The 24,980-nt window shown below is 32.3% G+C and overlaps 2 protein-coding genes across 5 annotated transcripts in view; both read left to right on the top strand.

Moving 5' to 3' along the window:
* LOC132917692 (ras GTPase-activating protein raskol-like) overlaps positions 1 to 18,388 on the top strand; it is a 130,055-nt gene extending 111,667 nt beyond the window's left edge. For all 4 annotated transcript variants that reach the window (XM_060978548.1, XM_060978545.1, XM_060978544.1 and 1 more), the window contains 14 exons: positions 9,999 to 10,096; positions 13,028 to 13,122; positions 13,553 to 13,792; positions 13,882 to 13,983; positions 14,140 to 14,324; positions 14,405 to 14,571; positions 14,677 to 15,098; positions 15,167 to 15,315; positions 15,388 to 15,554; positions 15,719 to 16,014; positions 16,101 to 16,849; positions 16,916 to 17,070; positions 17,131 to 17,276; positions 17,335 to 18,388. In XM_060978548.1, coding sequence (XP_060834531.1) covers positions 9,999 to 10,096; positions 13,028 to 13,122; positions 13,553 to 13,792; positions 13,882 to 13,983; positions 14,140 to 14,324; positions 14,405 to 14,571; positions 14,677 to 15,098; positions 15,167 to 15,315; positions 15,388 to 15,554; positions 15,719 to 16,014; positions 16,101 to 16,849; positions 16,916 to 17,070; positions 17,131 to 17,276; positions 17,335 to 17,590 — 3,227 coding nt within the window. In that variant the 3' untranslated portion in view covers positions 17,591 to 18,388. The remainder of the gene's footprint in view (positions 1 to 9,998; positions 10,097 to 13,027; positions 13,123 to 13,552; positions 13,793 to 13,881; positions 13,984 to 14,139; positions 14,325 to 14,404; positions 14,572 to 14,676; positions 15,099 to 15,166; positions 15,316 to 15,387; positions 15,555 to 15,718; positions 16,015 to 16,100; positions 16,850 to 16,915; positions 17,071 to 17,130; positions 17,277 to 17,334) is intronic.
* Positions 18,389 to 18,876: 488 nt separating this feature from the next.
* LOC132925050 (uncharacterized) lies at positions 18,877 to 24,390 on the top strand. The gene is made up of 4 exons (XM_060989480.1): positions 18,877 to 18,985; positions 21,369 to 21,845; positions 23,019 to 23,715; positions 23,775 to 24,390. Exons 1-4 carry the CDS (start codon positions 18,877 to 18,879, stop codon positions 24,388 to 24,390), a joined length of 1,899 nt encoding a protein of 632 aa, XP_060845463.1.
* The last annotated feature ends 590 nt before the right edge of the window (positions 24,391 to 24,980 follow it).

Genomic DNA, 24,980 nt, shown 5'->3' with positions numbered 1-24,980 from the left:
CTATATATATAATAAACACGTCATACGATATGGTGTGTTGTTGAGTAATACAGAACATTGTTGATACCGTGTCAAGGACAGATTTTTATACTGTTGATATCATGAGTTTTATGGACAACAATATTGTTAATATAACCGTCTGTAGCCCGTTGTAATCCAGTTCATTGTGACTGTGATACATTTTTCACAACAACTTCCAAAGAGGAGACTAGTGACCACAATGGGTTTGTAACTTTCGATCGTGACCACTTCTTTTTTACCAGTATAGTAGTACCTATAACTGTATTACTTATTAGTTATTATATTAATATGATAATTTATATTATGTATTAAATAATTATATCGAAGAACCGCGAAGATAAAATCGAACGTTTATATTAATTATATTGCTATATAATAATATTTTATCGTCTAGCACGCGATCAATGCCCCGGAACCGGAAAACCGCAAAATAAAACCGTCGCATCAGCAGTGCCGTCATTGCCGCGTAACGAAACCGGGATCAAATCGATCTATATGCGTATAATAATTAATTCCTGTACATTGTCAATCATTTCTATAGATCGGCCACGTGCCGTTATTATGGCATGATAGAGATACAATTTGTTAATGGACCGGGTGCCATCTATCGGTCTACTGCAGAATAACTTATAGCGGTTAGTCGGGTCTCTCCGTTATCGGACCAATACTTATAGGCCTTAGCCAAGTCCAAACATGAACTCAAATGATCCCGAACGGACGGTGTTCCCCCAGATCTTCGTTTGGCATAATATATTATATGACCTTATACTACCGCTATTTACATCTGGTCCGGATCTGCTCTCACCCCTAAGAAAAAGGGTGTTTCGCGCGTGGGGCGTGTTCGTCTTTTGAAGACGTCTGACGGAAACCGTACGCGCGCCACTGTTGTGAACACTGAACATAATATTATATAACATGAAAAACTGTCATGTGAGTCGTCCTTTAAAAAAAAACTATAACGTGGACTTTGGCGGTATAACAATAATGTAGTATACTCGCCGGAAACAAAACAAAAGAGTCCGTACGCGCCACAATGGGTGCATGTTTTTTAATTATTGCGGTCCGATATATATATATATGTATATTATTATATATACTCTTAATGTCGCCGCTTGCGATTCGTTATAAATTAATTGTTATTAAATACGCGCGTGTGACGTTTGTCGTAGGTATAACGTATAATATTTCAGCAGGCGAACGTGCAATTATTGAACGCCACACACACGACACGATAATGTGTATTAAATATAATAATAATAATAATAATAGGCGTCGGCCGTCGCAGCAGTATCTTACATTTTTTCCTCGTCTTCATTTACGCCGTGGCGAGTATCCTTGAAATCCAAGTCGAAATGTGATTTTTTTTCTTCCCCTTCGGTCCCTCCCCGCGGACGTTTCACGCGCGCAACAAAGAAACACTCCTCTCGTCCTCGTGCTGGGCTCGCGCTGCAGCTGCTCGTCGTCTTAAACCGCCGGCAAAGACCACGCCCACATACGCGCGTGCGTGTGTGTGTGTGTATACGGTCTATCCGACTTCTTCGACGGTAGGTACACACATACGCGACAAAATGTTACAGGTAACGACCACCTGGACTCACGAGAGCGGTGGCGGTAGGTATATAACATTGAGTGATATACGCGTTTGTAGAGAGATTTCTCGATTGTCGTGTGCCGGCCATAATGCTCCTGGTCTCTCTTTTAATTCCGTCAATATATTTTATATTGCGTTTCCTCGTCCCTCTGCCCGGTGTCTGGAAGAGCTCAAATCATTTCCGTCGTCTCTGTAGTTAAACCCCGTTCCCCTTGATGGATATTTCCTTTTTTTTTCAACGAGAACAAACCCACGCAAGTTTCATTTTAATTAAAAATAATATTAAATACAATTATTGATAATCTTGATAATATATAACAATATGACGTCATGATATTATAAAGACTGTAAAATTTAAGTACTCGTAAATACGCCCACCCGACTATTGTGGCAACGAAACAATAATAATTATTGACTTTAAACAATACCCTGCTCTGCCGTAACTGTCTTGACCGCTGCAGGATCCAGCACAGCACTCGGACAAAATGCATTTCACCCTCTCCCCCTTCTCCATGGCATTGTAGATAAAGGTCGACGGCAATCGACAGCGTAATATTATTACAATATAGTATATTGTCGTATGTCTAAAGCGTTTTGCAAATCTCGTTCACCTGTTCGAGCCGACACCGAAAAAGTGAGAGATTTAATGCCTATAATAATGTATTAAAATATTACATGCGTTTGCATCTGCTGTGGTTAGGTTTTATAATTCTACACACACTGCAATATTGTAATTTATATTTTTTTAATGCCGCGTACGTCATCAAAATAGATCGCCGTTTGGGCTTCTTACGTAACAACGAGCGTATTTTTACCGTTTATATTTTACTTTCTGCGGCCACTCTTATTTTAGGTGTCGCGGGTTGTCGGTTGGACGCCGGTGCCCGACATGTACGTAATAGTAATCTCTTTCTATAATTTACGCCATTTATACAATAATAATAATACACAATTTAGTATATCGAGTATTATCGTGATCTCGCGGGGCCCTTCGGCGTCGATTTCTTTCCGTCTCTCTCCGCATCGTGCAACCAGCCGTGATGTTGCGACAACAGTATCATATACAACATTATTAGGTATATCTGTAGCGTTAGAAAAAAAATTAAATGAAAATCGCACTACAGACTTGGTGCGCAGTATTATATAGCAGTCTGACGTCGTGTGATTATCGTGACTACCTATAGGCTATAGGTGGCAGCAGTGTTATAAGGAGGAGAATTGTAAAAATTTTGAGGGTGACGAGGTCAGTAGTGTATAATAATAATAATGTATATTATTTTTTTGTTCAAACAGTTGTCTGTACAATACCAAAACAAAATAAATAAATATATTTGTATAATATAATACAAGGTATTGTATTTTATTGTATTATCGCGGTATATTGTGTTTTTCGTTAAAAATAAGTATTCGTCTCTATGTAGAACGTACATCCGTGTAAATTATTATTATTTTCAAGTTTTCTATTTTTTCTTTTTTTTTTTTTAAAGTTATGCGCCGTAAACAATATTTATAATGTAAATTAGATGGAAATATTATAGTGCGCATAGTAAGTGACTGCAGGGGCTGAATTCTCTGCAGCATGATGCATTTGCATAAAAGTAGTTAAGCTACTGCTGTTTTTATTTTATCGGGGGAGGGGAAATCTTAGAGTATTATTTGTTGAATTTGTATGGCTGGTCTAACACAATGTACTTTTTTATCCTTTTTTTTTTGTATATCTTATAATTTTTACGGCGCAATTGTTTTCGTTTTTTTCTTAATACCTATTTGTACACAATTCCTCCCATACTTCATATTTTATGTGTTGAATCGTTGTATTCGACAATATTATTTAATACAATATTTATTGCATATTCTTCGGTGATGTAAGACATTTCTCACTAATCTCACTTGTCGTGTAATATATTATAACAATACAGATAGGTTATTTGTTTACTTATAATATTGTTGTTTTGCATGTCGAGCAGACGAGCAGAACTTTATTTTAAAATTCCTGACTCGCAATAATAACTTGCGAAAGGCCTCTTTATGTATTAGATAGTTTTATTTAATATTTTATTTTCTCGTTTTTCGAGTGGTTTTAAAACTCAGTACAGCATAATATATATATACGGAAAATGTATGTCTGGGTACAATGTTTACGTAAGGATGGACCTGCTATACGATGACAAATCGGTGAGAAGGGTGCGCAAGTTATTTCCTCAGCGGTTGCTGTACAGTCGGATGTACGGGCGACTGCTTTTGCGGTGAGACCACCCTGTAATGTTTATAATTTGTTCGGTAATGTTGAACGCGATACAAAGGGTAAACATTATAATATCAAACAGTGTACACTCTTGTGTATATGAATTTGAATACTACGCCTACGTATTTATCACACGTATTGAGAAAAAATATCTAAAATTATTATTATAACAGTTGTATAATATTATAAATTATAATAGTAAGGTGTGCGTAAATATGTACACAAATTGTGCGTCGTGACTACCATAATATTATGTCAATTTTAGAATAACGTTGTATGTATGTATCACGTTATAAGTAAAAATGTAAAATTATACTATGTATCGGAAACGTGAGGTCATGCTGCATAGGACAATCCTCGGATTTGCGCACACTGCAGATCATTAATTTCTAAGAATTCTCAATGATTACGACAAACGATTCCCGATGAGAGAAGGTTATGTGATTTTTCGCAGAGTTCGCGTATAAAAAATCTGACGCCCTTGCGTTTTGTGTTTTTTGTTTTTGTCTTTTTTATCTTTGCGCACATTATAACGTTGTAAAAAATATTTTTGTGTATCTAAATGTCACGGAGACAAAGTTACCGATAATAAGATAATGACACTAATAACAAACGAAAATTGTAATGTATTGCATAATATTATATTTCAGTATTAAATAATTTATTAAAATTTTCATTGTCAATAATAATACTATCGTTAACGCCGTTGACGGGTTGATTGGTAATAAGCGCCGTTAACAACTTGGAGTTTACAGTGCAGTTACAGGTCCTAACTGGTTTTTGTTTGTACGTTTTTCGATAGTGATTTGGAAACTTTTGGTTTCGATTTCCCGCAATCGCAATAGAAACGCAAAATAACTATATAGTAAAGTTGGTAATCGCGCACTAAACTCGTTTATAAAACACGTCTTCTCTCGTTCGGCGCGTTCTTCCCACCCCCTCCGGCGATCGACGATTTTCATTTAGTTTTTCACTTTCCCGTGTCTCCTCGATCCGTATGACGAATTTCCCCGGTCGCTTTCTGCCGACTCCAGCACCGAGTGCAAAACGCGAGATATTATATGTTCGTCCAATCAATTGGCCATTGCATGCCGGCAGAACAAGCTGGTAGTAACCACATATACGTGTCCGGCAACCGGTCGAGGAGGTATTAGATATATACATTATATTATTATTTTCCTTTCTTTCTTCTTTTTATTATTTTTTGTCCACCAGGTCTGTGTGAAACGGCTGACGACGACCGACTGTGTATGTGCATAGTGCATACCTATACTGGTTTTCGTATCTTACGGAATCATAGTATGGTTCAGAACCGGTTATACAGCGGGTCGTTTTTATGTGTGTACTGTGTATATACGATTATTATATTATTATGTGTACCTACGTCAAACGCCGTTCGCCTCTTTCCCCTGCAGCGACCCTTCCGTACAACACGACGCGTATATTATGATAATGTACTACTTAACCGAACGCGTTCGGTTTATATATTTTCAACCAAAACATTTTAAGCCGTTTATTCCGATCGACTGCGGCCACTTTTTGCAATCCTTTGACACGACTGTATTCCGTGAGCAGCACGCATCCAGCAAAACAATCGGGGAACGTTGGCTGTTGCGTAAAGCGTAACGTAATGTAGAGGATCTCCGGTCACTTATCTCCCCCCCTCCATACACACGCACACCACTCACCGTTCCATCCGGTTTAAGTCCAGGAAACTCTCGTTTCCCGTTTCAATAGTAGAATGGGATTTTGACCATTCGAATATCTACGATATTATTTATCGTAATATTTCGTTAAATTATATTATTGTTGTATGACATGATACAGTGCGTACCAATAACGCGTATACGATTCGGTCTAGACGCGCTTGATTGTTGTTTGGCCCGAGGGTGACGAAATATTAAAAATAATAATAATAAATAACAACAATGATAAAATAATTGACGATAAAAATAAAATGATCAAAAAAACTGAAAATAAAAACAATATGCGTTTAACACGAAACTGGATCGAGTTGCAACGGGGAACGGCCGAGTCGTGTCCGCCAAACAGTAACAATAACACAAATTTAAAATGATTACTTTTCGTGCCCACCCATCGACTGGATGATAAAATCAAATCGTGGGTGTTTTGGGCCGATTGTTTTTTTTTAAATACTTCACTGTCGTTAGTCTAATACTAATGTAATTTCTGTTTTTTCGAAAACATTTTTGAGAGTGATATAAACTATTAAATAAATAAAATATACTTCATGAAAATTTTGTGGTTTTGAACTCCCCCATACCACCAATTCAACCGCATGGTACACTGCGAAAAAACGCTGTATACTCCATGTTATCAATTGATACTCGAGTTGATAAATTTAATATTATTACTAAACGAGTTCAAATAAAACGTTTTATCTCTCAAACCTGTTTTGTTCGAGTTTATTTTTGTCTATTCGAAATACGTTAACAATGCGTAAAATACGAATGGTTTTGTATTTTCAGCGTGCCCGCGTGTTAAATGTGCGTAATGGGCATTTTAAGGTTGAACTATTTATTACACAATAAACAACACTTAAAAAAAAAAAAAACAGAAATAATGAAATCAAATAATATCTTTTATAAGTATTATAATAGTAGCGGCGTGGATTAGCCACCGAGAAAAAAATTATAAGCGATTACACTAACAAAGCGACGTAGTATGGGGTAGACTCGTTGTACAGCGCCATTAAACCGCGTACATTTTTATTGTATTTTAATTTTTAGTATACGAGTATTGTATTATAAAATATTACGTACAAATACGATAGTAATTATTATTATTCGTTCTATGAAATCTGGTTGATAATATTAAAAGTCGTGTCGAAAACGAAACCATTACAACATTATGTTTCGAATAAGCGACTGCCGACTGATTATAATTTTATTTTTCATGAACTCCACGCGATATAAACATCCGACGTACTCTACACCCAAACAATCAAACAATTAGATGCCGAGTGTATACTTAATAATAATTAAGAACGATCAATTTCGTTCGTGTATATATATTCTGATAGATTGTCTTGTCTCTTGTGCATCAAAAACAATATTTGTATAATGTAGACTGTTTGTATTGATGTCTATATTTAATATTTAACATAACAATCTGTAGAATTGTGTGTAGTTATACCTACTTTGTGTACTGGCTCGCTACGAACAATGTGCTTTTTAATATCAATAAAATATGAAACAAATCATAACACAGGAGACGACGAGCATACAGTAGACATTATACGACAACGAATCACATGTATTATGCGTATTGTACTAGACGTAATATTATTTTTTTTAAATCTCAACGAAACTGTTGACTGGCCATTATACACATTAACCGTGTACGATATTATACACCGAATCAATTGCGAGCGTCGATCGTTTAAAAAAATCAAATCGTAGCGGTGGTTTGGACGTCGAAAGGTTACTCGGTTTTTAAATGATTAATAAACAGCATTCAAGGTCTCCTACCCATCGCCCCCCCCTCCTCCCATCAGATGTTACGTCTGTTGTCACCAATCTTTTAAACCTCGCGATATGGTTCCGCCCCTCGATGTTGTTTTCGACTCGCGTGCACAATATAACACATTGTATCAACCGATTTTCAAAAACAGATAATCGTTATTGGAAAATGAAACGCTTTCATTGTCTCTGAACATTATTTCCACATTTCAAGCTATAGTGTTGTGCTCATATATTATATAATTATAATATAATTTGTAAATTTAATAAGATTTCGAGAGATGTCATTGTATTGTAGTAAATTCACATATTACATATTCGTAGGTACTATAAATTATTCGTGTTGATAAAACGTCAAAAATAATATTTATAGACCGTTCAATAGGCTGATGGCCAAATACAAAATGTGTATTTAAAATATAATATCATATATTATCATCGTGTGTCAAGTGTTCGAACTAATTTTCCGTGTACACATAATAATGTACAAACGTTAATTATCATATAACATAAGTATATCTATAACAAACACACAAAAAAAAAAACGTTTAACGTTTCGAATTTCTGTTGGCCATATGTATATATTTAGTTACTTTTTTTGGGGGGGGGGGGGGGAAAGGTGACAAAATAAATCCATGTAATGAAATATAATATTGATATAGGTGTACTAATTGGATGTCAAAATATTAAAATCCTATACTCGATTTTATATTACGAGCGTGTACTTTTATGATTTCTTTTTAGGAGTTAGTGCGCCGTTGTGTTTTCATTACACCCGGCAACAATAATATAATATATCCACTCGGATAATAAATACACTAACGGGACACTATAACGCACGCAGCTATTTATTAATATTATTATTATACTATATCGTCGTACACAGATAGACGAGGGACGTCAGCTATGTAGACATTTATGCCGACGACCGTTTCTCAAAACGATATACTATATAGCATTATAGCTGCGAAATAGAATCCTTATAATATTGGCGTCGGATGATGATTATGTACTTGCGAGTATGATTATTATGATGTGTATATACAATGCTCAACCGAATATTAAACAAAAACTTAACGAAAATATCGACTGTAAATAGCGGACATTTCTCACACAACAAAGTGTCCGTGAGGGGGCACACTAACACACGATAACTTATATGTATTGTACAATTTAGTAGGTAAATAATAACCAATGGATCGTTTGGTATTGTCGATAATGACACGAAGTTATGTTTTCCAACGTGAGAATGTATTAAAATTGCTTAGTGTCTTATTACTATCATTATTGTTGTGTGTTCCTCTCTTTTCTCTCACTCACCCGTCACTGGATAACGCAACACAAAACCGTAGTCGTCGTCCTGCGTATTATCACTACAATGATACACAATATATACACAGTGTCGTGTAGGAAAAAATAAAAGAACCGCAAGAGTTCGTTGACGCTTTTGTTGTAATATGTTATTATCATCATCAAAATTCGTCCGCATTTCGTTCTTTCCCCCCTACCGCCCTTCCCCGACATATTATGAAGGAATGGAATACGCACGAATTACCCGTTGCGCGCTGCAGGCATGTACGTGACAACTGAAGTCTAAAACGACAACGGACGCGCTCTGTCCCTCCATAGGTGACAGGCGTACCCCAAAAGAGGAATACTGTGCGCACAAAGAGTACCTACGCAAGTACGCAATCGTTGTTACGAAACTGATAAAATGCGTGTGCAGCCCATCGCCACTAGGTGTACAATATAATAATTAATAATATTATGTTATATTATTTATAATGTCAAGACTTTTATCGTGGACAAAAACTCTTATTATATAGGACTTATCATCACTTCATCACAATATAATTTTTTTTTCTTTTCAAAATAACGCATGTATAACCTACATAGATTAAAAAAAAAAAAAGTATTATTCTATTATATATTACAAAATCCATTGAACGATATTGGTTCGCGCAAAATAATTTTATCGTTTTGGATATTACATAATAGTAAATAGTGTTTTAAAATAGATTATCTGTGCATTTTCTTTTTTTTTTCTAAAAATATTCGTCCATTTAAAACATCTCGAAACGAAGCCTTAAATGGACGTCCTCTCAATAATTCGTAACATTATTACTCATATTATAATAACACCATTTATATTACCTATATATAGTATATATAATGAAATATGAATATTTATATAAGTGCTCGCGCGTGAGAGTGTGTAAGACTTATAGGATATTATTTGTTGACCGTATAGAGGAGAAATTACTGACGACGACGACGACGACGTTCTGCATGATCAATCTGTCGTGGAGAGTTTTTTTTTCAGCACGCATCTATTCGCGCTTTCTATACGTCATTTGGCTTTCGCTCGTCCGCCAGTTGTGTCGTGTCGTGTCGCTCAGTTAAAAACGTCTCATCTTTACAGTTACTATAACCGTCTTCATAATACTATTAGGTATAATACTGACAGTGCGCTCAGAGTGTATAAGTAACTAAAATAGTAAATAAGTCCCTAAACAAATGTCGTCGTAGTCTTTGTATACATCCGCACGGTCCCCGGAAATTGTCACTATTCTTTTGATTATTCTTATGTGTATTGTGTAAAACATAAAAGTAAAAACAAAAAACTTGTATTGACCGTTCGATTTTATTGTTTTTACAGACACTTCGTACGAAAAAGCCTGTCGCCGAGGAAGCGCTCCCACGACTCCCGTACTCGGCAACACCAGGTCACTGGAACTCACACCTTCGAGAATTGTGGTAAGTTATTATTAATATCATTAATACTGTACGTACTTATAAATATATGTGTTAGTAAATAATAATTGTTCTACGCCATATTAGGTACGAGTATATATTATTGAATGTTGTTTACATTCCATGAGAAACTTTTCAAGCGTTTCTACTTATGTGTATTGTCGTCGAGTTTTCGAGTATAAATCGTATTATTACCTATAATATGAAATCAGAAATATTGACGTATCGATCATCTGTCGTACACGTTAGTTTTTGTAGAAAAATTTTAAAGACCGACAAAATAATGTCCCTTTTTCGAGTGCCATATTATATTGTGCTAATTACGGCTCGTGCGGATATACCTAATAATATTGTGTAGCGTATGTCCAATATAAACGTTTTGATCTCAAAAAGAGTGAAGAAATTCTTCAAAGAGAATGTCTTTCTTATATGAAAATTATACTCGATGGCGTGGTAGATACGGCAGACAATTAATGTCAACACGATGACTTTGGGTTTCCGCTCGTAAAACTAAATTGACTCATCAAACAAACTAGCGTAAAACGTGCGCGCTTCCGCTATAATATACGTAGGTACTCCATAGAATTCGGTATACTTACTTATACATATTAATATATAGGTATTTTATGGTAGTTGACCAGATTCTAATTATTTTTATGAGAAAATTAGAAAGAAAAATAGTCTGTGCTTTACGATACCCAATAACGAACAGGAATATGTAAATTTTAGATCAATCGATCTAATTCTAAATCATATAAAAGTAACCGGCATGCATTTTTAGAAATTTTATACGATTTATTAATAAATAATATATATATTATACTATCTTACACTTGAATAGTGAATACTTCGTATGTAGGTAATACGAATATTTAATCATTTTCGAGTAAAGCACAAATTTAAAACTAACTAATTTTGTTTTACTGATTTGATTTAAAAAAAACTCCTTTTACAAAATCCATGATTATTTTGAAAATAAAGTGTTGTAATAAAAATAATAGGTACTGTATCATTTGGACTCTTAATATATCTTTATCGCACGCTCATTAGATACATATTATACTATTAATTGTGTTCATATAACGCCACTAAGGATTTGCCTTCGGTCATTTTGTAAATTCATTGTGATTGCATAGTGTCGTTATACTATTAACACCTCCAAGGCAATTATTTTTATTAACAATATTAACTATGTAATATATATATATATATATACCAAAATTATGCGAAAATTTATTTAGGAAATTTGTTTATATAAATTGAGCGGTCATGTAAGTCTTATTATGGTAAAAATTAAAAACCTTGACTGAGATTATTCAAAAATTCAAAATTATATTTGGTTTTAAAGATATTTAACCATTTTATATTTCGTACCTAGTCATTTCGAATAAGAAACATTTAGCATTTAAAAACTAGAATAGTTAATTCCAAAATATGTTGATGTTGATTATTTTTTATTTATATTAACAACATACACAGAGTAAATAAAAATTGTATATTTATGTTGACGATGATTTCAATTCGTTTACCTTATATCACGTCGATCAACGACAATCATAAATTAAGGAGAATGATATTATATACCTAAACCTAATAAAATAAGCGTTATCCTAAACAGAAAAATAATGGTTATTACGGTGCAATAACCGTTAAAAATGGATTTAGATCTATATAATGTATAACAAAAAAACGATTGATTTTATTTTCACCGTTTGATTCTACGTTTATCAAATTATATATTATTGCCTATGTGGGCCGAGCTCAGCGTTAATACTTTCTCGTTTATTAGTTAATTTATAAACATAACTATATTATAAATATTTTTTTTATATATTTATATTTTATAGTCACTTTTTAAAATCACTAATTATATTTATATGACTACATAATAGTTACCTATTTTGTGCCTAGTCAACTAACCTTTTGTTTTATATAAGATGTGCATATATTTAAGTATCAATCATCTCGATATAGGTGGACTGGGTTGCAATAACGTATTGTATACGTTACATACTGATTGAATATTTTTATTGAAAAAATGACTCCAAGGTTTGTCTCCTCAAAACATTACCCAGTGAGGGGCAAGGACATTCGTGTTTATTTTCAACCGGTGGATATATTATGAACGTGAAACTTTGATTATATTATTGACGTAGTTTTACCAGAACGAAGGTTTATATTATACCTATAATCTATTAATGATAGTATATTCGAAGTCGACATCAGAACGCATTACTTAAATATGGACTTTTCGGGACATGAGCGCTTTCATATATATACGAGGAAATTCTTTGTTTTATTCTTTTGTATATTACTATAATACTACGTATTGTCCATCGATAATGTGATGGGTTGGTCAGTGATGAAAACCGTTTTTGAACTCGCACTGCGCCCACTGGTTGCTGTTGTTTTTGGTATAGCTATAGTAGGATATGATGATGTATATATTATATTATATACATACAATTATAAAAAAAACAGTAAATACATTTAACGTTTTTTTCACGGAAAAAAAAACTTCGTTTAAAACTTTCACTCCGATCACAAATAATAACTGTTATCAACTCAGACTTCCGCAGTATGAGCCGTAACGATGATGGAAATCGCTAACGTTGTTGTGCAGTGTCGTGTGATATATTATTTGCTAGTAATTTGTGTGTACTCTGTAATGTTTGGTTAGTTTATTTATACCGATCGAGACATTTTGTCGTTAGTTACGTGTGTATTATGGCATGTATTTAAACTGGGATGAATGAGGGTGGTTATCTAAACGTCCTTTTGGTGTTTTTCCAATAAAAACGTGAACATGTTTTTATAAAACATATATGGTATTAATAATATTTTTAATGTAACTCTTTTCTCCATCCCTATTAGTCATACGCAATTGAACGTAAATACATCGACATTACTTACAATGTAGTTTTTTGTTAACAGAATTTCTTTTCAAAACGGTCATTCAGGTCAAATCCACTAAAACGGACCAAAAGTGTTACGAAATTGGAACGAAAAAAAGCGCTGGAATCTGATGGGTAAGCGACAATTTAATTATGTTTATAATATAATATATCACTATTAATTCTTTACACGACTTTAACTTTAAAACTAGTAATTAACATAATTACTATTTGAATACTATATTTCTGAAATTAGTTAAACTTTTAAAATATTCAAAATAAATTGGATATCAATTTTTTTATTATTATGAGCTTGAAAAAATATCCTTTTACGTATACGTATAAACTGTAGTTATTATCGTGATCCTTTACAATATTTATATGGTTTTGAGAAGTATTAATTTGTTAAAAAACCACTTGTGAAGAGGGAGGGAGTATGCAGTGACTAGTGAGATACTGTGGCTTTTGAATAATATAATGATATGTAAAGTAGATAATTGGTAAACTATGGATTCAGAATTGTTAAGTAGTAATAATAACGAAAAATTACGTTTTTTCTTCGCAGAAACGCTAGCCCGGGCAGCGGACCTCGGCTGAGAACGTCCCGTTCGCACGAGTCGCTTCTGTCTGGCCAGTCACAGAGCATCATGCAATCGTTGGACCTGAGCAGCGGTGGTGTGGAGATCAAACCTCTACATCCGTCCGTATTGGGCCGGGAAAACTGTTTTCAGGTGACATTGCCCGCGGGTAATACGAGGTACTTCTCGTGCCGCACTGCCGAGGAACGCGACAAATGGGTGTACAGGTAGGTTTTTTTAAAACGTTCAAATTATGGTATACTTGGTATACAATACTATCGTTGCAATAATTAATTCACATTGGTTTTCTACACAGTTTGAGGAAATCTGTACAACCCGACCAGGAGCACATACGCCGTACGGAAAACGCGTTGAAAATATGGATTTTAGAAGCCAAAGGATTGGCTAACAAAAAAAGGTACGAGATCATCTATTTAACCTACAGCTTCTAGTTGTATAGTTGCATGTTGTTCCATTGCATAATAATTAATATGTCATGTAGTTCATTTTAATAATTGTACATCACGACATTATCAATAGATACAAATATTATTAATACCTTTGGTTCACGCAGGTATTTTTGCGAGCTGTGTCTGGATAAAACGTTGTTTGCGCGAACGTCGTCTAAACAGAAATCGGAGCTCTGTTTTTGGGGCGAACACTTCGACTTCACCAGTCTACCAGATGTAAACGTCATAAACGTGCACTTGTATCGGGAAGGTGAAAGGAAGAAGAAAAAGGATAAGAGCTTCTTAGTCGGTATGTGCATAGTACATTAGTTTATTTATACTTAATATTTTTGAAAATATATTAATTAACTTTTTTCACTGTAATTTTAGGCACCGTTAGCATTCCGGTACACGATGTCACGTCCAGATTCCTTACCGAAAAATGGTACCCAGTGACCACGGAAAAAAGCCTCAAAGATCCTCCGTCATTAAGAGTGAAATGTCGTTTTCAGAGTGTCGACATATTACCCGTACAAATCTATCAAGAATTCTTACAGGTGATTTAAGATTTTAACGGTTTTTAGTTACTAAACTTCCGGAGCTGTAGCGTCCAATCAAAAACCATAATCACAAATCTAATATATTGTACCTTATTGTTTTAGTATTTAAGAACAGACTACAAAACCATTTGTGAAATCTTGGAACCCGTCGTTGGCGTGAAAGCCAAAGAAGATATAGCCACAGCTTTGGTGCACGTCATGCAAAAGGAAAACCTAGCTAAAGAGTTCTTGTCTGACATTGTGATGATGGATATAGAGAAGGTTGAGGACGATCGGTTGACATTCAGAGGCAACTCGCTAGCTACTAAGGCAATGGAAGCGTATTTGAAGTTGACTGGCGAAAAGTATTTACACGAGACTCTTAGTGAACTTGTGTCAAATGTCATGCAAACCGGTTTCGATTGCGAAGTGGATCCTCTAAAAGCGGGTAGTGCATCGAACTTGGCCAAACAGCAGGCCAATTTAAGAAATGCCGTTGAAACCACATGGAATCGTATACTCTCTTCTCATACATCATTTCCATTGTATGCAATTATATTATACATTAATTATGATATGTATAATTTCATTATAAATTTTTATTTTGTTTTAGTGAGCTTCGGGAGTGTTTTACAAGGTTCCGTGAACGTATGAACAGTTCTGGACGTCACGATATTAGTGACAATTTGATTTCTGCATGTATTTTCTTAAGATTTTTGTGTCCAGCCATTTTGTCTCCTAGCCTGTTTAACATAACACATGGTGAGTTTGAATTTAAAACATTACTAATATATCAAATGTGTTTTGATGTTTTTTTTTTTATATCTTCCACAGAATATCCTAATGAAAAGGCAGCACGGAATTTGACTCTGGTGGCTAAAACACTTCAAACCTTGGCTAACTTCACACGATTTCAAGGAAAAGAAAATTTCATGGAGTTTATGAATGACTTTTTGGAACGCGAAGCAGCTTCAATGAAATCTTTCTTAAAAATTATATCTGTTAGTCTCAATTTAAATTTCAATCACAAATTTTAGTTAAATTATTAATAATATTAAAAATAACAATATTTTTATTTTATTATTTTTTATATAATTAGATTAAAAAATATATACAAACCTTCATATTTTTATTTTGTATAAATATAGTCTCATTAATTTTTCAGAGTCCTGTACCAAATGGTTATTCAACTCCACAAGACCACTCCACTGAGTTTGATGGACACATCGACCTTGCCAAACAATTGAGCATACTTCATACATTGTTAATGGAATGTGTGGAAAAAATATCTCCAGTACGTCTTCAGGAAGTAGAAAAGTTACACATGATACTAGAAAGAATACAATTAGCACTTGCTCAGCCTGCTGGAGTTAGAACACCGTTAAAAAATTATATTGAAAATCAACCGTCTAATGATCAGAATAATATTTACCAGCCTGTACAACATCAAAACATTTTTAGGTACGTAGGATTAGGAGTTACTACACAATAGACAAATATAATTTGTATTTAACCAATATTTATATCTTATTTATATTTAATTTTAGATATAATGACCCAACATTGAAAGATGGTGCTCAACGTTTGTACGGGTCAACACAAGGGTCATCTTTGAACAGTACAAATAATTTGGTTGGAAGTTCAACACTTTTGTGTGAAAAACGTCCTATAACCAATACAGCACGTGCATCGACTCTACCCCGCAATGCATTCTTTTCGTCAAATCCCGGTTCACCCAACCTACAACTTTGCCCTAAGCTAAAATTTGATGAACCAGTTTCCACTTACAATGGATTTACTCCTCATCACCACATCAATCATAATAACGGGCACAATTCTGATATTGAAATTGACCAACAGCAAAAGGGAAGTCAAATGTCCATTTCCACATTATCAAATGTAGCATCTTCTGGTTATCAGAGTTTTGCGGCATACAGTCAGAGCTCAAGTCCTGTTGATTTGACTAATAACAATAGCAAACCGCCATTAGCTAATGGCAATTCTGCTCTGCCACCTCTGGCATTTGTCAATCCCGTTTACCAACATCATCATCATCACCATCACCACCATCATCACCAAAGAAAACAGCGTCCACGGTCGTGCAGCTCTTCCGAAGATGAGAATACTCCAGTTAATGATAAAGTAGCTCAAGTGGCACCAAGGTTCCTACCACCTCATCGAGCTCCAAGAACTAATCCACAGTGCAATGGTGGTGGTATGGCCAGGTCCTTAGCTTGGAAATGGTCTCCAAACAAAGTCAACGGAGTCAGCCCTACTCCTAAATGTATACTTGGTGGTATGTCATACTTATTAATGTTAATAAAGTTTTATTTGATTAAAAATATTATAATGTTTTTTACAGATAAAAAAATATGCCCTGCCGAAATGCCTTTAAGGAGGCGTGTGTCCATTGATTCCAGTCGTGGAATGTCTGAAGATTCTTCTGAGGATGAAGACACAAGAAATCAAAATATTGCCAATAAATTGAAAACTAATCGCTCCATTGATCAAATTAGCGTAAGTAAATTAATATTTATTTAATTATATTTTATTTATATGTGAACAATATAAATTCAGTATCAGAAAGAAATTGAACGTCTTCAAACCAATGTGCAAATACTTAAATTAAAGTTGGAACAGGCCGAACAGCAATTGGAATCTGAACCTGATTCACCAGAAATTATTGATAATGAACCAGATAATATGAAAAACATAATAGCAAGGTTAGTAGCATTGTGCGTTACTTCAATGACAACTTTAAACTTAATTATTATTATTCAGGTTGATGTCTGTGGAAGATGAACTGAGACGCGAACAACGCAAAATGTCAGACACGCTAACTCACAAGCAACGTGTGATTGAAGCTCAAGAACACCAGATTGCCGCATTGGATGCAGCTAACAATCGATTGTTGAATGCTTTAAGCCAGCTTAAAGAACGGTACCAAATGACCAATGGAAAAACCAATAGTCCAACTCCCAATATCAATCATAGACTGCTTGCCGAGCTTGGTGAACTCAAGAGCTCATCTTGTTAAAATCTGTCCTCTCATTGTATTATGTATTCAAATTTAGATAGTGTTTATCTAAAAACAAATATATTATATTGTCTAGAATTGGTTCAAATACAATTTTTTCAACTTAAGTTGACCATAATGGATAGGTCGTGTTGCATTATTATATAAATGCGTTTCTACGCAAAATAAACTTAATTAAATTACTAATTTCAAATCATTATCAAGTATTATTAACTTTAATGTGTTCTTACATAGTTATACATACATATATTTTTTTTTAATGTAAAATAATAATTAACAAATTTAATATTATTTTAAACTTGGTGGTTTACACAAATTTATCAAAACTTTTAGGTTTTTAACACAGATGTATTTTTTCTCTTTGATGAATCTTTGTTTTTATTTATTTTTTTATGATAGTTAGTAGATTTTAAGCGCATTATGATCATTAAGTTAGCTGCTAAATGTTCCTTATAAAGTTTTCAGTTTATATTACTTAAGGAGTATGTTTAATTTAACAAACTGGTAGTTTATAATATTATTATTTTAGTGTGTTAAACAATGATTATTATTATTTATTATTATTATTATTATTTTTTTTTTTTACATTCTGTTAGAGTTATGTTGTTGAATTGTTTATTTTTTATTTATTTTTCAATATTGATTTGGGTGTATTCAACTTAAAACAAAGTATGTAATGATTTTGGTTTTATTTTTTTTTCGTGTTTTCTTGAGAATAAGTTTTGTACCAAAGATTATTACTGACAAATCATTGTATTAATTCTAAAAGGACTGACGAATTATACATTTTTTTTTTTTTTTGGTGACCTTTTAAAATTGAATTTTCTTATTTACTTTCCTATTTATATATAATGTATTATGTTCTGCATATTTTAGGTAGGTATTCCAAAATGTATTCTTTAATGTGATTGTAGTGGTACATAAGCACTATGGATTATTGAATTATATATTTATAATATATAATTATATATTATAAATTAAAAGGCCATGATTCTTTTTAAACAGTCCAATAGTTTTTTGTAATACCTGCAACCTAATAATTGCTCCAATGTACATAAAATGATTAAATACTTTTAAATTTATTTACAAATGTTTGTTGGAAATAATGTATGCTATGATATTTCAGTTATTTAAATTACCTGAATTTATCCTTTAGACCAGTAGTTCTCAACCTTTTTATGCCCACGGCACATTTTTTATAACAAAACATTTTGACGGAGCACTAAGAAAATTAAGTACTGGAAAATTTCTATTTTTAACACCTAATAATATTATACGCGTGTACCATGGCTGGTGTACGTGTAACACACCTACAGCTAGTTCGTGGCACACTTATGTGCCGCGGAACACCGGTTGAGAAACACTGCTTTAGAGTTTTAGACAATAGTATGAACTGTAAGTGCCAATTTGGGTTAGGTTAGATTACACAACAGAGTTAACTTGAAATTCAATTGACATTCATATGTGATATGCGACATCAAAGATCTATGTCAATTATAGCATATTAAGTTAAACCTAGGCCTTCTAATTTTTCTTTTATTCTATGAATTTAACCATTCAATTAAACACTTTTCTATTATCGTGGTAATATATTTTTTTTCAAGGCTAACAAATGGTACCTATGTAACGAGAAACAAGACTGTTATTTATTGAAGAACTGTATTTTAACAAAAGGAATACAACATAAATTTGTTATACGCTATAAAGAATATAATTTATTCTTGGAAATTTATCCACAAAAATAACAGTCAAATGTATTATTGTTTTATAAGATAGGGAAGCGTTCCTTTATACATTCTATCATATTTGTAGAATACATAAAATTCGTTAGTTTTTTTTTTAAACCGTCCACAAGTGGCCATGGTCTATACAAGAAAAATAAACGAAAGAGCGTTGAGGTTCCTCGAAGGAAATTAAGGAAAGTAATTCAAGAGTCAAAATATTACTCTGTACAAACCATCTGGAAACTTATTTCAGAAAATACGTCTACACTCAGCCAAGGAAACCAATATACTAACTAATATATCCTAACAGACTGTTTTAGTTCAGAATAATTTTTCTTATACAATCACATATCACTGAGTTCAAGTTTAATTCACACCTAATAGTGACCCAATTGACATCTTATTTATAACATCAAAGCAGTATCCACTCGTATCTTTTTTTCTGGTTATTTTAAAAAATACTGGGAAATTTTAATATTGATCTTTCTAAAGTACAAGTTACATCCATGGGCGCCAAAAGGGGGTTCACTTGCACCCCCCTGGTTTAAAAAAAAAAATTGAATGGAATTTAAAATATTTAATTTTGCATAATTATTTATATTATATCTATTATAATACTTATTTTACATATTTTTCTAATCATAGACACTAGCCTGCATTACTTTGTAGCCGTTGAAAAAAACTAAAATATCTTTTTATTGTCATATAATTTTAAATAATATTTTTGTATATTTAACTATTTTAACTTAGAAATCAGTGTAAACTATGAACAATGTACCCCTTTGAAAAAATACTCTCGAGATAGAAAAGAATTTTTTTTTACTACTATCGAATCACTGAACTATATAGAGTTCAGTTTCAGTGTATCATATATACCCGTTACGAGATAAAACCACATGTAAATTTCATACAGTATCTAAAAAATAAATATAAGTAGTTTATTATCAAAAATACTAAAAATGTAACTACTAAACCAAGGTGGATTGATATCAATCCACCTTGTACTAAACTAATTTTTATCTAATCAAAAATTAATTACTTATTTGTTTAAAATGTATTATACTAAATTAACCATAATTTCTATAGTATGATTTTAAAATAATAATCTTAAGTATTTATTCATTATTTTAAATTTTTGAATAAAGAAATCAGTTGCAACCGGAGATATATAAAAAAGATATTTATTTATCAATAGTTTGCACTATGCACTTCCTTGGCAAATGTCTCTAGTAAAATTTGTATACTGGTATATAATATATTATCTCCAATTTTGCTACACATATTACCTGATTCAGATCAACCCGACGATAAATATCAACCTATAACACTCCTATAATATGTTAATAGCTAAGTACGAATTCAAAGTATTTTTGTGGTACCAGGTTTAAAGATTTGTTTGAGTAACCTTCAAGTATTGGATAATCCTTACAATGCCATCACAGGCTAGTTAAACATGAAAATAATATACGTGTATAATATATTGATAAATTGATTTATTTTAAAAAGTTCTAACAAAACTCATTTTTAAAAATAAACCTATATATTATTATAAAAAATAAATAAAAATATAATTGTATTGTTAAAATCTTTTACAATAGTCATCAAAGTTTATAACAGATTTTGTCGCAGAATAATGTTAGATTAGGTTAACATAACCTAACATAACGGCTAACCAGTGCTTAAATTGGAAAAAAAATTAAGAACGGACGCTGGTTTTAGTTCAGACAACATCGTTCCATAGCAGATAAATTGTATAGTGACCCGTTGTGGACTTCGTTCCCCACACCCCCTGCACATATAGTAAGGTACTATAAAGCTAGTATTTTTCTTCGTTTAATTAAATGAAGGGGAACGCTGAAATCTATGAAAAAATGAAAGCAGACTCTGTCCGCCTGCGTCTCCTCCAATTCGAGCACTAAACCTAACCTATTGAAAATCACTTTGTACGATAATTTAGTAATTTAGTTTTAATTGAGTTTAATTCAACTATTTAGTTAAGATTTTAAATCAAACTTAAACGGTCTTAACAATATAAATATATTGTTTTAATGAAGGCAATTTTGTTGAATCAAACGAGACTCTGTCGGATTTAACAAATTCTGTTAAATTTATGAGTGCCAAATTTGATGATTTTGGTAAGCAGCTTAAAGAAGTACTATTTAGTATTAAAGAACTTAATGAGGAGAATAAATTGCTAAAAGAAAATAATATTAAGTTGAACTCTGATATCTACAATCTATCCAAGCGACTAAATTTATTAGAACAAAAATCAATCTTAAATCATGTTGAGATAGTTGGTGTACCAGACTTGAAAAATGAAAACTGCGGAAAAATAGTGGAAGATATTGCAGCTGTAATGGGTCAACCAGTGTCAGTAAATAAGGCTTTTCGTATAAGATCAAAAATACCAAATAAACCGATGAAGATCATAGCTGAACTTTCATCAACGCATCAGAAAAAAACCCTAATGGAGTGTTCCAAAAAGAAAAAAATTAAGGCATGTACTATAAATGAAAACTGGGGAAATGGAGGTATTTTTGTTAATAATTATCTTACACAATATAATAGTAATCTATTTTTTAGATCTAGAATGTTTTCTAAAAGAAAAAAACTTTAAGTTTGTTTGGTTTAATGACTGTAAAATTTTTATCAAAAAAAGTGAAACATCGAAAGCCATTATTATATATGACGAGACTGACTTGTCAACAATTAAAATATAATACATATATAATATAAAAAAAAAAAAATTTAAGTCATAATATATAAATAATTTTTCTTAGTTATGCCAATGTTTAATACTAATTTATTGAATCGATTTCTAGATTATAAAACACAATATTTTAACTCTATATCTGAATACATATGTAAATTCAATCTACTTCATAATACGACTCTAAATATACTTAATTGCAATATTAGAAGTGCAAGGCGTAATTTTGATGAATTTTTGTTATTTTTGGTAAATGATATACATAGTAAAAACTTAGATTTAATTATCTTGACTGAAACCTGGCATGATGTAAATTTTTGTAATTTTTCTATACATGGGTACAAATGTACAATACTTACTTTTCTAAACTTAAAAGAAACCAGAATGATGGTGTTATAATTTTTATTAAAACTCATTTATGTGCTGATATCTTTGAAATTTGAATACGAATATTTAGAGGCTAATATTATGAAAGTCACGTTTATGTTATGTAATGTAAATTTTAGGGCTTATTGTATATATAGATCACCTTCGAGTGATAAAAACAAAATTTTGACCACTATAAGTAGTATTCTGTCTAAGGATGAATGTATAAATGGACATGTTATAATAATTGGAGATATAAACTTAAATATTATTGGATCTGATTGTGATGAAAATGAATATCTTGATACTTTGTCGGAAAAAGGTTTTAGGTCACTAATAAATGTTTTTACTAGAACCCCAATTGGCCAAAGACATTCATGCTTAGATCATATTTTTATTAAATCTGGTAATGCATTGAACTCCAAAATTGAAGCAGGTGTCATTCAGACAAATATTACTGATCACTTCTCCACGAGTTTGGCTATAGAAATTATTAAAGAAAGGAGTGTCTCAAATGTTAATGTTAAAATAATAAATTATAATGATCTGGAAAAGTTATTTAAAAATGAATTATGGGTGGATATTTTTAATTGTAAGGATGTAAATATTTGTATCAACATTTTTCTAGACAAAGTTAATACTTTTGTCAAAATGTCAACAACAACAAAAGTTTTAAACTCAAAAAATAAGAGAATTCGAGATTGGATGACTGCTGGCCTTCTTTGCTCGGTGCACGTTAAACAAAAATTATCTTTAAAAGTTAAAAAATATCCAGATAATTTTAGACTTGCTAAATATTATAATAAATATAAAAATAAATTAACAACTATTATTCGAGCTGCAAAGGTTAACTACTATAAAAATAAATTTCAGGAGGTTTCGTCTAATCCAAAACTCACTTGGAAGTTAATAAATGAGATTTTAGACAAGAATAACAATAAGAATGATGATGTTGAAGTTGTTAAATTAGATGATGTCAAAAAACTCAAAATTGCAAATATTTTTAACAATTTCTTTATAAATATTGGTAACAGCCTAGCTTGTAATATTGAGGAGTCATATAAGTTTGAGGAGAACATTACTCCTATATCTTATAACAGTACATTTAATGAAAACATTAAAGAATCTGATGTTCGACTAATTATAAGCCCTCTGACATACATATATAATTTAAGTATTAAAAATGGTATTTTTCCCGAGAAACTTAAATTGACTATATTTAAACCAATACATAAAAATGGGGATAAAACCTGCGTAAACAATTATAGACCAATTTCCATGCTCAGCAATTTTTCGAAAATACTGGAAAAAATTGTTAAAAACAGGCTCTTGACATTTTTAGAAAAATATAAAATCTTCTCAAAATATAGCAATTTGGTTTTAGGCCAGGTTTAGGAACGGAAAATGCTTTATATAGCGCAACACATTTTATTAATAACGCACTAGACAACAGCATGAAAGTTATCGCGATTTTTCTGGACTTGTCCAAAGCATTTGATACTGTTAATCATAAAAAATTAATTAATATTTTACCTAATTTTGGTATTACTCTAACAAGCCTAAGTTGGTTCACAAGCTACTTGGAGAACAGAAAGCAAACTGTTCGTATTAATGGTATTACTGGTGTTGATTTATCTATAACCTGCGGTGTTCCTCAAGGAAGTGTGTTAGGACCACTTTTATTTATATTGTACATTAATCATATGTGTAATTTGGATATTGACGGAAGAATAGTAACATATGCGGATGACACCTGCTTACTATATTACGGAGACTCTTGGGGCGATGTTAGTACCAAAGCAACTCGAGAATCCAAAGTTGTTGTGGAATTTCTAAAACTTAGAAGTCTATCTATCAATTTTAAAAAAACTATGTTTATGAACTTCTCGACAAATAATGTCAAAGATAATTTTGATGAACTTATGTTACATTTCTGTGAAAATGACACTTTGTGTAATGACACAGTTTGTCTAAAAATTTTTAGAGTATCCAGTACCTGATATCTAGGTTTAACGTTTGACAATCACCTAAGATGGAATCTCCATGTGAATAACATAGTCATGCGTCTTCGAAGTCTAAACTACAGTTTCTATAAGCTACGTAAAATTGTATCTGTTCATATCATGAGAATTGTATATTTAGCTTTATATCAAGCAATATTTCAATATGGTCTGTTAATCTGGGGAGTTCTCTCTGATAACGCTCTAAAACCTTTATTGCTTCACCAACGTCAGATAGTGCGCGTATGTCTACAAAAAACAATCTATGTTGGATCAACTAAACATAACTTCAAGGAGCTAAATGTATTACCAGTTGACCTTTTATTTAAAAAAATGGCTATTTTGTGGATGGTTAAACACATAGATCAGTGGGTTGACATAAATGTATCCAGTAAAAAAAGAGCTTTTCGTTCGTTTGATGCTAAAACATCACTTTTAAAAAAATCAGTTGGTCAAAAATTTGTTGATTATCTTGGTCCTATTTATTATAATTCTTTGCCTTTCTCTATAAAAAAGAATGTTAATATTGATTATAATTATAATAAAGCTAAAAAATTAATTGTTGAATGGCTGCATGTATCGTTAAATGT

This window comes from Rhopalosiphum padi, chromosome 1 (genome assembly GCF_020882245.1).
Source record: "Rhopalosiphum padi isolate XX-2018 chromosome 1, ASM2088224v1, whole genome shotgun sequence".
NCBI lineage: Eukaryota > Metazoa > Arthropoda > Insecta > Hemiptera > Aphididae > Rhopalosiphum > Rhopalosiphum padi.
Note: the sequence above shows the minus strand (reverse complement) of the source record. Positions and strands in the feature narration are given on the sequence as shown.